Source organism: Anomalospiza imberbis, chromosome 4 (genome assembly GCF_031753505.1).
Source record: "Anomalospiza imberbis isolate Cuckoo-Finch-1a 21T00152 chromosome 4, ASM3175350v1, whole genome shotgun sequence".
Taxonomy (NCBI): domain Eukaryota; kingdom Metazoa; phylum Chordata; class Aves; order Passeriformes; family Viduidae; genus Anomalospiza; species Anomalospiza imberbis.
Genome location: NC_089684.1, coordinates 70,452,694 through 70,466,423, shown reverse-complemented (window position 1 = coordinate 70,466,423; position 13,730 = coordinate 70,452,694). Strand labels below are relative to the sequence as shown.

The 13,730-nt window shown below is 54.0% G+C and overlaps 1 protein-coding gene across 3 annotated transcripts in view; it reads left to right on the top strand.

The window, feature by feature from the left end:
* UBOX5 (U-box domain containing 5) overlaps positions 1 to 8,579 on the top strand; it is an 85,820-nt gene extending 77,241 nt beyond the window's left edge. For 2 of the 3 annotated variants that reach the window (XM_068189058.1, XM_068189057.1), the window contains exons 2-5: positions 427 to 524; positions 1,760 to 2,936; positions 5,774 to 5,935; positions 7,757 to 8,579. In XM_068189058.1, coding sequence (XP_068045159.1) covers positions 471 to 524; positions 1,760 to 2,936; positions 5,774 to 5,935; positions 7,757 to 7,971 — 1,608 coding nt within the window. In that variant the 5' untranslated portion in view covers positions 427 to 470 and the 3' untranslated portion in view covers positions 7,972 to 8,579. Of the gene's footprint in view, positions 1 to 426; positions 525 to 1,741; positions 2,937 to 5,773; positions 5,936 to 7,756 lie in introns of those variants that run through there. The other variant, XM_068189056.1, reaches the window with a different exon arrangement.
* The last annotated feature ends 5,151 nt before the right edge of the window (positions 8,580 to 13,730 follow it).

The window sequence follows — 13,730 nt, the reverse complement described above, 5'->3', positions numbered from 1 at the left end:
GTGTTCAGATCCCAGACATCTCCCTCAGAGCTCTTCCATACCCTCTGCTCCCTTGGACTTATTTAACACCAATTATTAATATTTGTGGTTAATCTTCGCTCACTGTGACAGCCTCCTGTGCTGTGCTGGTGCTTTTCTGCACCTACAGAACTCCTGCATCTTTGATAAACCTTCAGATCTAATTGCTGGTCTGTTTATAGGTGGTTTTAGTTAAACTAGCCTTTTTCTTTTTGCTTTTTCTCCACAGGTTCACTAATTAATATTAACGTGATTTTTTTTTCTCTTAATCTCATATTGGCTTCACCTCCTGGACTCAGATCTGAGCTGCATTTTAGGGAATCCCAAGCCTGTAACTCACCCAAAACACGAGATCCTTTCACTGCTCATGGATATTCACTTCCTTTATTTTTAATTTTTTTTTCCCAAGCTGACTCTGATGCTCAGCAAGTGACCTCTCTCCAGCTGCCAAGATGGTAATAAACGTCTGTCTCCCACAGTTCAAGCCAAGAATTCACTGCAACAAGGTAAAATAGTGATGAGGAGGTTTTGGGGAGTGGGAGGGATGGAGGGATTAGATGAAATTATCCTGTGGGGGAGCTTGTTCACTGCTCCTCTGGGATAATCAGCACCACTGCTGTGATGTGGCACACACTAAATACTGCAGAGAAAAGCCCTGATTTTGCAGGATCTCATAACCAGACAGCATTATGTGCCTCCAAGTATAAGTTCTTTGACTTGAGATCCCTTTTCCCCTGCAATATTCCAGCTTTCCCTCTGCCCATTGGAACTCACAGCTCTTGATAATGTGAAATTATCAATTAATGTGAAATTGTGAAATGATAACTCGGTGAAGTTACTTTCCAAGTATTCCTGGTTTCACTCAGCACATCAGAATCTCTTTAAGAAACTCAGTTTTCATTCAAATCTGGTTTTTAGTTGTAAGTTTCCACACCAACTCACCCCAAAATCCAGGACAACCTTGGCTTTGTAAATACTGTGCTGCAAAAGCAGCAGTGCTGGAATTTGTTGTGGAGAGACCCAGCCATGCCACAGAGGCTTGGTGTGATCAAGACCATATTAAACAGATGGAATAAATAGATTTTCCTCGTTTTTGTTTGTCCATTCAGCAAGTGCTGCAGATTTCTCAGGGCCTGGGGCTTCCAGGAAAAGGAATGGATTGAACCAGGCTGCCCAGGAGCAGAGAAGAGGGTGGGATTGGATGTTCCAAACCAGACCCAGCCTGGTTTGATGGATCTCCCTCAGGGATGGGTGAGGTGGCTCCCAGAGGCTGATTAACATCCAGAGATCCTCTGGGACCCTGTAACTGTGATTCCAAGTGCATTTCCACGTGGATAAGTAGGCACAAAGGAAATCAGGAGACTCCCACCTGAAAAGGGAGACTGAAAGAGGAGACTCCCATCTCCCCCACGCTCATCCTCTGCTCCCAGCCACCCTCTCCTCCTTGACTTATTTCACTGACCCAGCCAAAACCACGAATTATCCCTAATTTTCCACTCTTCCAGCAGTTAAGTCAGGTCTGCCCATGGTGACAGAGGGTGCAGGAAGAGGGGATGGAGGAGGGTGGGAGTGAGTCTGCTCTGCCTTACAGCAGGGATCTCCCGCCTGGCTTGAGACGCACGTAAACCTCAGCCTTGGCTCCTGGTTGATGTCATCCTGGGAATCTCTGGAAGTGCTTGTGAAATTGGCTTCCTTGTGTTTCCTTGCTCCAAACTGACCCCAGTTTTGTGCTGGCACGCAGATCTCTGCCGATGGCTACGAGGTGGAGAACCTGATCTCCGAGGACCTCGCCAGGAGGAACCGCGGCTTCCGCAGCGAGTACTTCATCAAACCCCCGGTGCACGTCACCATCTCCTTCCCCTTCAACATCGAGATCTGCAGGATCAACATCGACATCTCCTCCGGGGGCTACCAGACCTTCTCCGGGCTGGAAGTTTACACCTCTACCTCATGCAACAAAACCTCTTGGCAGAGCCCTGAGGGGCAGTGCTCAGGTCTGGCCGGGCAGCCTGTGTCAGACAAGGACACCTTCACCCTGGTGGGCAAAGCTGTCTTAAAAAATCAGAGCAAAGTGACTTTTGGCCACAGAGGCTTCAAGCCTAGGCCTCCCTTCCATCAGATGGAAAATGTCTTCTCCTACCCCGGCTCGGTGTCCCAAGACCTCTGGAACAAAGGGCCGGCCTCGCTCAGCAACGTGTCCCACCTAAAAATCTGCATCACCCACGTGGCCGGGGGCGGCCTGCCCAGCATCAAGAGGCTGGAGGTGTGGGGACAACCTGCCAAGTCCTGCCCACAGGAGGTGATCGAGGGCGTCTTCCAGGTGGCCTCCCAGTTCCTGGCCCAGGACATCGGCAGCCTCAAGCCGGAGCTCTGGACGCCGATGGAGAGCGACTGCGCGCCCTTCAGTGCCAACGAGCAGCAGACCCTGCACAAGCTGGTGGATGTCGTCCAAGACATCCCTGAAGAATTCCTGGACCCCATCACTCTGGAGATCATGACTTTACCCATGCTGCTGCCCTCTGGGAAGGTGATTGACCAGACCACCCTGGAGAAATGCAACCGGAGCGAGGCGTCTTGGGGCCGGGTTCCCAGCGATCCCTTCACGGGCGTGGCCTTCAGCCAGCACTCGCAGCCCCTACCTCACCCCACCCTCAAGGCCAGAATAGACCACTTCCTGCTGCAGCACAGCATCCCTGGCACCAACCTGCTGGGGAGGGCTCACGCCTCGGAGAGCCTGGTGCCCTCCTCCATCACCATGTCTTCTCTGAAAAGGAAAATGGACTGCATGGATCAGGGCTCCCTGCAGCCACCCTATTTTTCTGCTACAAACTTACTTGTCACGGCTACCTCAGAGAACAGTGCTAAAAAAATGAAAGCTGACAGTGACTCCCACTTGATCCAGATGGACTGTTCCACAGGTATGGTGGCTCCCCAGGTCACCTCTGTTCCTTGAGTGTTGGGACAGCCCCACGATGGGGTGACAAATCCAGTGCAAGTTCCCATCACAGCTCCAGAAAGCTTCCAGGCTGTGTTTGGCTGGTGGAGCTGGGTCATTTCATCCACCTCCCCATGTTCCTTGTTCAGTGTTTCACAGCCCTCTTTTGCTCAGGTCACCCTGTTCCCCTTTTAGTTTGGATTTCCTTTCTCTTCCTTCCATGTGGAGACAATATTTTTCTCACCGTCCTGGTTTGAAGTTTCTTTATCCAGGGGGATTTATTGTGTCCTGCAAAAGCAGGAAAAGAAATGCCTGGTGGTGCAGTGGTGATGGCACGGGGAGTCCTGGCTCATCATGAGGAGGGAGGTGGGAAGGAAAGCAGGAATGGGACACAGAACAACAGCAAGGGAATTGCAGGGAGGAGGGACAGCTCAGCCTGGGAGAGACTTGCACAGAATTTGCAGGTTGTTAAAGCAGAAAACCTGGTAGAGGTTAAATGAGACAAGAAATGTGACTTGTGGCTGCAGGGGAAGGGAGTGGGCACTGGTTTCCCTTCATCCATCCTTTCCTCAGTGGTGTAGTAGCAGCACTGCTGGGAATGCAAAATGTCCTGCAAATCTGAGGACAAGGAGGCTCAGGTGGGACCTTGTTGTTGTCACCAACTCCCTGACAGGAGGGTGGAGCCAGGTGGGGGTCGGGCTCTGCTCCCAGGGAACAGGGACAGGAGGGAACAAGGGTTGCACCAGGGGAGAGTTAGGTTGGATATTGGGAGCAGTTCTTTCACAGAAAGGGTTGTCCAGTCCTGACACAGCTGCCAGTGGTGGAGCTTCCATCCCTGGAGGGATTTAAAAGCTGGGTGGATGTGGCACTTGGGGACAAAGGGTGTAAATCCAGGTGTGGGGATATTTCGTGATTGGCTCTCTGGGCAGGTGAGCCCAGTCTCCTGATCTGCTCTAACCCAGTGGTCTGTGACATGTCAAAAGGTGACCCAGAGCTGCTGGGACCTGTCCCTGCCTTCACCCTTCTCTTTTCTGCCCAAAAATGTTTTTAGGACAAAGCTTAGGTGGCTGCTTGATTTTTAAAGAAATTCTTCGCTTGAAAATAATTGATGTCGGGTGGTACCAGGAAGAGTAGGGAGAAGTCAGACTGCACATTTCTGCTCTGATCCCTCAGCCCAGGGCTCATTCCCTGTTTTAGGAGGAATTGTTGGTTATTTTGGCTGTGGAGGTGTGTGACAGCTCCCACCAGGATGTGCCCCAGCCCCACAGGAGCAGGAGCTGCCCTGTGGGTCCTGGAGCTCCCGGGGCAGCCGTGTCCATACATAAATAAAAGCAGAGTGCTCAGCCCATGGAGCCCATGCTTCACTGGATCATCAGCCTTGATTGGTGGAGGAAATGTGCAGCACCAATTGGGAGCTCTTCCTCTGGGAGATGGATTTAACAGAATTAGTGATGCAGACAACATTCTCTTAATGCTTTGTCTTAATTAGCGCCGTCGGTGCTGCACAGGGCAGCCCTGCAGGGAGGGTCCAGCCCTGCCCTGTGGCTCAGAACTGGGACAGAGAGGGAAAAACAACTCCCACAGATTTTATTAATGGTTTAAATGTTCTCTGTGAGCTGCATGGAGCAAGGCTGGGAGCACTGGGCTGGGATCCTCGGGAGCTGGCTGAGAGAGTGCCTGGGATTTCAGGGAAAAACAGCCTCCTGGGTTATTTGGAGTTTGGCCCTTTTTCAGTCCTGCAGACTTCTACAGCTCCATGAAGGGAGGGTGCAGCCAGGTGGGGGTCAGGCTCTGTTCCCAGGGAACAAGAGGAGATGGCCTCAGGGTGTGCCAGGAGAGGTTTAAGGTGGTATTAGGGAAAATTCCTTCATGGGAAAGGGTTCTCCAGCCCTGGCACAGGCTGCCCATCTTGAAGGTGTTTAAAAGCCTTGTAGGTGTGGCACTTGGGGACATGACTTAGTGGTGGCCTTGGCAGTGCTGGACTCGATGATCTTGGAGGACTTTTCTAACCTAAATGATTCTGTTCCTGTGTACGTTGGCTCTGGGACACCCCATGCATGGTGGTAATCCATAGGGCATTCCACCTCTAGGATCCAAAGGAGACGAGGCACTCCACCCCAGATCCCAGCCCCTTGGTGGGGAAACAACACCTCTCAACAAAGCAAGTGGCAGGGCTCCTAAAATCCTCCAAAGTTCTGAGCCAAGACAGTGTTTGCATCACAGATTCTTCTTCCCAGCATCTGCTTCTCCATCTTTTTCTTGTCTTTGCAGACCTGGTGTTTGTTTCCCTTTCCAGATCTGGTCCTTGTGTTTCCCTTTGCAGACCTGGTTTCTGTTTCCCTTTCCAGATCTGGTCCTTGTGTTTCCCTTTGCAGAGCTGGTTTCTGTTTCCCTTTCCAGATCTGGTCCTTGTGTTTCCCTTTGCAGAGCTGGTCTCTGTTTCCCTTTCCAGATCTGGTCCTTGTGTTTCCCTTTGCAGACCTGGTGTTTGTTTCCCTTTCCAGATCTGGTCCTTGTGTTTCCCTTTGCAGACCTGGTTTCTGTTTCCCTTTCCAGATCTGGTCCTTGTGTTTCCCTTTGCAGACCTGGTTTCTGTTTCCCTTTCCAGATCTGGTCCTTGTGTTTCCCTTTGCAGACCTGGTGTTTGTTTCCCTTTCCAGATCTGGTCCTTGTGTTTGTTTCCCTTTGCAGACCTGGTGTTTGTTTCCCTTTCCAGATCTGGTCCTTGTGTTTCCCTTTACAGACCTGGTTTCTGTTTCCCTTTCCAGATCTGGTCCTTGTGTTTCCCTTTGCAGACCTGGTCTCTGTTTCCCTTTGCAGAGCTGGTGTCCCACGAGCAGAAGCTGTCAGAGAGCTTGGACACTGCCCTGACCTCGGCTCTCAGCACCATGCCCTCCTTCACAGCCAAGCTGATGAAGAGCCAGCAGCAGGCTCCAGGAGAGGGAGGCTGCAGCAGTTCCTGGAGCGTGGGCACAGTCCTTGGTGAGCAACAGGCACCTCTGGAGCACCTTTGGGAGCTGGGGCTGGGTTAACAGGGAGCCTTGGTCAGACCCCAGATATTATATATTTCATATAAACATAGTATGTGGTCTCCCAGCAAGCTTTACTTCACAATCCTTGCCTCTCTCTCAGCAGTTTTGCTGGTTTATTCTCTCACTGAGGCAGGTCAGACCTTGCTGACCCCCACAAGGTGTGGGATGTTGTCCACGCCCAGGGTCAGAGCAGGCTGTGGCACCAGTCCTGTGCTTTTCCCGTGTTTTTGGCTGTCTGTGCTGCCCCAGGATGATCTGGGATGGATGCAGTGCTCAGCCTGCTCCAGCTCAGTTCAGACTGTTCTCAGAGCTCTGCAGTTTGGGCTGAGAGGTTCAGTGCTGCGTGGAGCAAGCTGGGGAGCTGCCACGTGGGTGGAAAATGAGTCTGGTGTGGAGGTGCTGCAGGAGAGGTGTAAATCCAGCAAATACTGCAGCCTTGCAGTGCTTGCAAAGGGCCTTGGAAAAAAGAGGGAGTCACTTTTTATACAGACTGGACAAGGGGGAATGTTTGTAAACTAAAAGAGTAGGGTGAGATTGGTTATTGGGAAGGAATTGTTCCCTGTGAGGGTGGGCAGGCCCTGGCACAGGGTGGCCAGTGGAGCTGTGGCTGCCTCTGGATCCCTGGAAGTGCCCAAGGTCAGGTTGGACAGGGCTTGGAGCAGCCTGGGGTAGTGGGAGGTGTCCCTGCCCATGGCTGGAAGGTGGAATGGGATGGGCTTTATGATCCCTCCCAGCCCAAACCATTCTGTGATTCTTTGAAATACCGTGTGACATCCGGCCCGTAGCAGGAGCAGGTCACAGCAGCAACATCCCAGGCCAGCCAGCCTTGTGTGCGCCCAGAATCCCATCAGGACTGAGGGTGCATAATCCAGGCCACCAAGCCCACCCACCTGCTGCCCAGCCACTCATCCAGCTGTGTATGCATTCCCAAAATTATTCCTTTGGGCTGCAGGGAAGCACTGAACCTTCAGATGTCCCTCCAGTGTCCTGGCTTCTCTTCCCCTGGCTGAGGCTCTGCCTGCCCATGGCTGAGAAGGGGCTTCAGAGGGACCCTGGGAAGGGCTCTGTCTGTCTGTCCGTCCATCTGTCTGTTCTTCCCTCTCTCCCCCTCCCAAAACAGCTTTTGCTGTTCCACGGTGACATTCAGCTCTTCAGCTTTTTCCTGTCCCCTCTAAAACTGCTGCTGTTTTGAGAGCTGAGTAGCCCTCGGTGGGTCGTGTGTGACAGGAATGCAAAGCGGCACCTCAGCGTTCCACCTGGGAATGGCTGCGGAAGAGCGGGAGGGAGGATGATTTAGTGCCAGGAAAAGTGAAAAGCCCTTTTTTACAGTCATCTGTCCTCAATTAAAAGCCTGATGGTGCAAGTGCTGATGTGATCCATCCCTTTCTGAGCACACCCTGCCCTGGAAGCTGCACCATTCCCTTTCCCTGTGGTAATGACAGGGAGCTGGCACAGTCCTGAGTCACAGCTGCGCCCTGAGTCCGCAGGACCTGGGGCCCTCGGACTGTGGCCAGGACTGGCACAGAAGGGGTGGCCCAGCCTGGGCTTCTCGCACTCCCTGCCTCATCCACTTCTCCTGTCCCTTTGTTTTGTACTCTCAAGGTGTGCCAGGGGACGTTCAGGCTGGACATGAGGAAGGATCAGACACTGGAAGGGGCTGCCCAAGGAGGTGGTGGAATCACCAGGGGAGCCTGGACATGGTGGCTTTGGTTCACTCAGCAATCTCCCAAGTTTTTTCCAACCTGCTGATTCTGTCATTCTGGATTTGCAGAGCACGGCAGGAGCGGCCAGACCCAGGGATGTGCTTCCTGTGGCAAATCCTTCTCCTGCTACTTCAAGGCAGAGCCCGTGTACCAGCTCCCCTGCGGGCACCTGGTGTGCCGGCCCTGCCTGGCCGAGCGCCAGAAGGCTCCGGCCTCCCCCATCCACTGCGGGAGCTGCAAGAGGGCTGCGGCCACGCACGACGTCAGGAGGGTTCACTTCTGAGCCCCGGGGCTGCCGGGAGGACGAGAAGGAGCTGCTGCCGTGCCCCGTGTCCACATGGAGCCGCCGAGGAGCCGCCGGGAGAGCCGGAGAGGGGAGAGGACTCGGTGTTGTGCTTACAGAGGAGTGGGGGGTGGGGGGTTAGAGCGCAGCGCCGGAGCCCGAGGATGACAAAAGCCATAGCTTCTTTATCAAGGAATATGTGTTTATCCAGGACTGGTCTCCGCCACTGCCCCGGGGCTCAGAGGTTTAGCACAGGTGCCTTTCGGACCAGCTCAGCTTCCCCCGCGAGTTCACGCCACGTTTGACCAGCAGCCACCCGGTTGCGGAGCAGGTAAAGTCCTTGTGAGTGACAGCACACACAAAGCCCCCTCTGACTTCCTCCCCTTGCCCACCTCGCCCTCCCCTCCCTGCTGGGAGCGTCTCTCATCCTGGAATCGGCAGCGAGAGGCCGTGCTTGAGGTGTGAGGAGCTGGCAGTGATCTCACCCTGCCCATCCAGACTCTTGTAGAAAAGCCATCCCATCCCACCCTCTCGGTTGATGTCGTGTGACCAGCCCAGCTCCTGGCTGGCTGATAGACATTTAAGCCTTAATAAAATGTTTAAAGTCAGGTTCTCTCTCTCTTTCTCTCTGCCTCCTAATTGGTCTCATCCTGAGGTTTAATGATGTCATGGGGTGAATCTCTTGGCAGAGGAGGAAATAAACGGGCTGGAAAAAGCCAAACCAACAGGGAGGAGCTGCAGACCAGGGGGTTTCAGAGGGGTTGTGGCAGCAGCCTCGTGCATCACTGGGATGAGACTCAGACACCTGCACCCATGGGGGCTTCAGAGAGCTTCTCAGAAAAAAGCCAGACAAAAAATGACTTGGGTATGTTCTGTCCTGGATATGCCGGGGTAAGGTGACATCAAAGGGTTTGTCACCTCCACAAGCCCCTGCTGGTGCCACTTAATTGATGTTCTGGGCTAACGAGCCTGCAGCTGACCCAGCTCACCTTGGTGACACCTTTATTTGCTCTCAAATCACCTGAGCAAAGTTGTCGTGTTCCTGGCACGGGAAGGAGCCGCTGATCCCCTGGAACACAGCTTTGTGTTCCACACTGATCCTGACTCTGTCTGCGTCAGCAGGAGTTTACAGCCCATCTCCATCCTGAGCAGAAATAGAAAATCACACATTTTTAAATAATAAACACTTAGAAAATAGGCACAAAATTCCTAAAAACCCCACGATTCAGAGGCAGTAAATCCACTCCATTGCAGTGCTGGTGTCGTGTTTGCAGTGAGCCATCCCAGGGTGATTCAGCTCTCACAACTCCCCCGGGGAAGGAGAGAGGATGGGTGGCTGCTTTGGATCCCCAGAGGCATCACCTTCTCCAGAGCTAGCAAAGCTTGGATGCTTCCAAAGCCACCAGGTCTGGTGGCTTCTCCAAGTTGACCAAAAGTTCCTTGTGTCTTGGGGGTGCGCAGTGATCCAGGTGGGAGCCGTGTCCCAAATTACCTCCGGGTTCCCTTTGTTCTGCAGGGAGGGGCAGGAGCCACGTGGAGCAGGGGTTGGGAGGGAAGGGGTGGTGTTGGGACATCAGGTCCCCCTCCCTGCTCAGGGCAGGGCTCATCTCCACCTCACTGCAGGTTCTCAGAACCTTTGTCCCCCAATTTCTCCTCCTTAACCCTCTGGGACCCTTGGCAGCACATTTCACCCGCTGTGTCCCCTCTTGCAGGGGATCCAGGGATGAGTTTCCCTCTGCACCCACATCTTGGAGCTCAGGGAAGGACCACCTGCTCCAGCTGGGTGTGAGTCCTGCTGATCCCAGGGCACTGAAACCCCTGTGGGCAGCAGGGACCCTCTCTGCACCCCAAGGTGGGGGGGTGACACAGAGCCAGGAATTTCCTCTGCCTGGACCCACAGCATTCCCTCTTCAGCTCCCACCTGGATGCCACCAGCACGTTTATTCCCAGCACCAAGCCTGTCCTCTCCCTGGGAGCTGGGGAATGGAATTGATTGCAGCCTGAGCAATTTCCTCTAATGCTGTCCTTCGAGCATTTTTTGGACGAATCCGTCCCTTGTTGGTCAGTGGCCTCCCGGCGTGACGTCCACATCCCAGCAGGATGGATTTGGCCGTGGAAATGATCAAAGCAGTGCCCCAGCCAATCTTGACGTTGCCTGTGCTGCCTTTAAAGAGGCATCAAAGCTGTTTTCCAGCTGTCAGAGAGGCAGAGGAGCATCTTTATCCACGATGTGAGGGGAGGAGGTGCAGGATCCCCCTCCCCACCACCCGTCAGCCACGGGGCCAGGGTGACAGTGACAGATCCATTTGAGGAGCATTAGAGCTCTCAGGCAGGAGCAGGGAGCTCTCCCTTGCCAGCCTGACCCTCTCCACGTGAAGTCTTCAAAAAGTTTCTCCTTCCCTGCTGCATCCCCCTCCAGCCACAGCAAAGGCAGGAAAGGCACAAAGCAGTGAAATTCATCCCATTTTCCAGCATCCTCTGGTTTATCCTGGTTGAATGTTGTCACTCTCATTTATCCTGGTTAAACTTTGGCACTGGGAGCTGTGTGTGCTGCAGCCAAGCTCCATCACCTCCATCCCTTCTCCTGCCTCCAGCAGGGCTCTCACAAACATTGCTGGGGGCTCCAGAGCTAACGAAGCTCCTGCTGTTAACGAAGGAAGGGGGAGGTTCAGATTGGATATCTGGGAAGATTTCTTCATGGAAAGGGCAGTCAGGCACTGGCACAGCTGCCCAGGGCAGGGGTGGAGTCCCCATCCCTGGAGGGATTAAAAAGCCACTTGGGGACATGGGTCAGTGGTGGCCTTGGCAGTGCTGGGGGAATGCTTGGACTCAACGATCTTGGAGAGCTTTTCCAACCCCAAAGATTCCATGACCTCCATGGCTGAGCCCCTCTGGCAGCCCCAACCCCTTTGCTGGTGTCAGCAAGAGCTGGGGCTGTATTTTGGCTGAGCAAGGGGGTAGATTTGAGGGTGCTGCTCCATTTCCAGCCCAGGTCAGGCCTTTGGGATTTCCCTAATTCCCGAAGGGATCTGGGATAGGGATGGCAGCCACTAACACCCCGCTGAATGCCCTGGCACCGGCCACAGCCTGTGGGGGTTGTTAGGAGATCAGGGGCATCCTGGGGAAGAGCAGGGACGTGGCAGAGCAAATCCAGTGCTGGAGACACAGAGAAGGGGTCCCGGGGCTGGTGTTGGAGGATTTGGGGTAGCCCCAAGGCCTCACTTGGGAGCAGGATGTGGGATGGGGGCCCAGCAGTACCCTGGGTACCCCAGAGCATCACAGCCCAGCAGGGCTGGCTCTGCCCACCCCTGGGAAACCCATCCCCCTGGGATCGCTTGTCCCATGACTCACCCCAGATGACCCCAATATTTTCCTCCCAAAACCCCCTTTTTGTGTTTTCTACCCATTCCCCCTTCCCCGTTCCCACCTCATCCTCCCCTTGATTCCCCTAAGTGATTCTGCGTTGCGGCTGCGAAGCCTCTGCAACTTGGAAAAACATTTTATTAACCTTCCTTGACTTTAAAGAGCATAATTACATTTTAATCTCATATTCCTGCGTTATCATTCCAGACACAGAGTCATTTGAATGCAGATCGTTCCCGGCTAATGTAATTTTACGATACAGTAATGAAGAGACGGAGCACGAGCGCCTAACACCCAATTTAGAGCTGACATTTGGGGTTCTTTTAAAGAAAAGTTTTCCCAGCCGAGGGCTTTTGCGTCCTCCTCGGCCCTGCAACGTAAGTGGGTTTGGGCTCCCGCTGTGAAGGGATGGGTTTGGATGGGGAAACGAGGCTGGTGCTAATGATATCGGTCATTAAATCCCCCACGGCTGCCCCACGGGGGTGATTCAGCGTCACGGGGCAAAGCTGGGAACTCGCCGCTCCCTCGGTCCCAGGGAGAGCTGAGTCAGGGGCTGTGGCCACCCTCAGCCCCCTCCAGGGGAGGAAATCGCCCCAAAGCCCAGGACTGTCACCCCCCCCCCGGGTTGATCCATGCTCCAAAATCACACGGCAGGAGCTGGGAGCAGGCTGGGACCCCCCCAGCACTGATACATAAAATGCTTCCCTGCGTGCCTCAGTTTCCTCTGGTGGGGGGCAAAGCGATGCTCTGGGGTTCAGCCCCCTCCAGCATTGCTCCCTGCTTCCTGTGGAGTTTTTCAAAGCACTTTGAAACAAACACAAAGGTTTTCCAGGGAGGACTGCGGCGGGATCACCGTTTCCTTCGGGATGCTCGAGCAGAGCAGCCCCTTCCCCACCCAGGGTACCACCATTGCCCTCCCTCTGACTGGGGCTGGGGTGTTTGTCCAGCAGAAAAAGGATGTTAATGAGGGGGAGGAGATGAGGGGAACTAGTGAGGGGCAGGGGGAAAAGATGTTCAGCCACCCCAAGTGATGTCCAGGCTGATTTTTATGGTTCTCTGCCTCAATTCCACACCTTATGCAAAGATGAGTAAAGGATAAAACCACTCCAGAAATGGGACCACAGCTGGCAGCACCCCCACATTGTCCAGCCCCCCCCAAAAAAACCCCTCCTGATCACTGTAAGCCAGTCCCAGCAAGTTTTGGGGGGAGAAGGAGAGGTTGGATACTCACAGGCACCGGATTCCTCTCTGCTTATTAATTTCACATTGCTGAGATTGCCCTCGGTGTAGCTGGAAAAGGGATCTGGGAACAACAGGAATATTCACGGCTGGATGGGGCAGGGGTTGTTGATGGTGTTTTTCCTCTACAGGTGTTTTTGACAGCCCATAGGTGACATGAATGTGCTGGTGCCAACCCCAGAGGTGTCTTTTCTTTTGGTCTCCCCTCTCTCAGTGGTTTCCCTGCCTTCTGGCTTCTTGGAGAAGAGGGGGAAGCGGCAGGAGAGCCGTGGGTGGCACTGATGGATCACTTTGGGGACAGGGTCCTGCCCTGCACCCCGATGCTGCAGCCCAGCCCCTGGGTTTTGGGGTGCTGTTGTGCACCCAGGGCTCTCTCCCAGCCCCAACCCCATCACTCCCTTCCAGTATCCCCTCCCAGAGCAGAATCAGTCAAACCAGCATCCCACAACAAAGCAGCATCCCTATCTAAACCAGTATCCCACAAAGTAGCATTCCTCCCTAAACCAGCACCCCTCCCCAAAGCAGCATCCCACAAAGCAGCATCCCTCCCCAAAGCAGCATCCCACAAAGTAGCATTCCTCCCTAAACCAGCATCCCTCCCCAAAGCAGCATCCCACAAAGCAGCATCCCTCCCTAAACCAGCATCCCACAAAGCAGCATCCCTCCTGTACCAGCATGCTCTAAACAAACACCACTTCCCAAACCAGCATCCCTTCAGACCAGCATCCCTTCCCAAACCAGCACCTCTCCCAAAATCTGCATCCTTCCAAACCAGCATCAATCCCAACTTAGAATCCTCCAAAGAAACAAATCTCTCTAAAGCAGCGCCTTCCAAACCCTTGTCCCTCCTCAAATCAGCATTTCTCCCAGACCAGCATCCCTCTGAAACCAGCACCTCTCCCAAAATCCACATCCATCCTAAACCAGCATCACCCCCCAAACCATCACCCTTCCCAAAACCTGCATCCTTCCCAAAACCACATCTCCTGAATGAACATCTGTCCCCAAACCCCCATCCCTCCCCAAACCAGCACCTTCTGAAGGAGCACCTCTCCCTGAATCCACCCCCCAGCCCATCCAGCGCCCCTTCCCAAGCACATCCCAGGGCCGGCCCGTGCCCCCCGGAGCAGCCAAGGGTGGGATTCACCAGCCCTGAG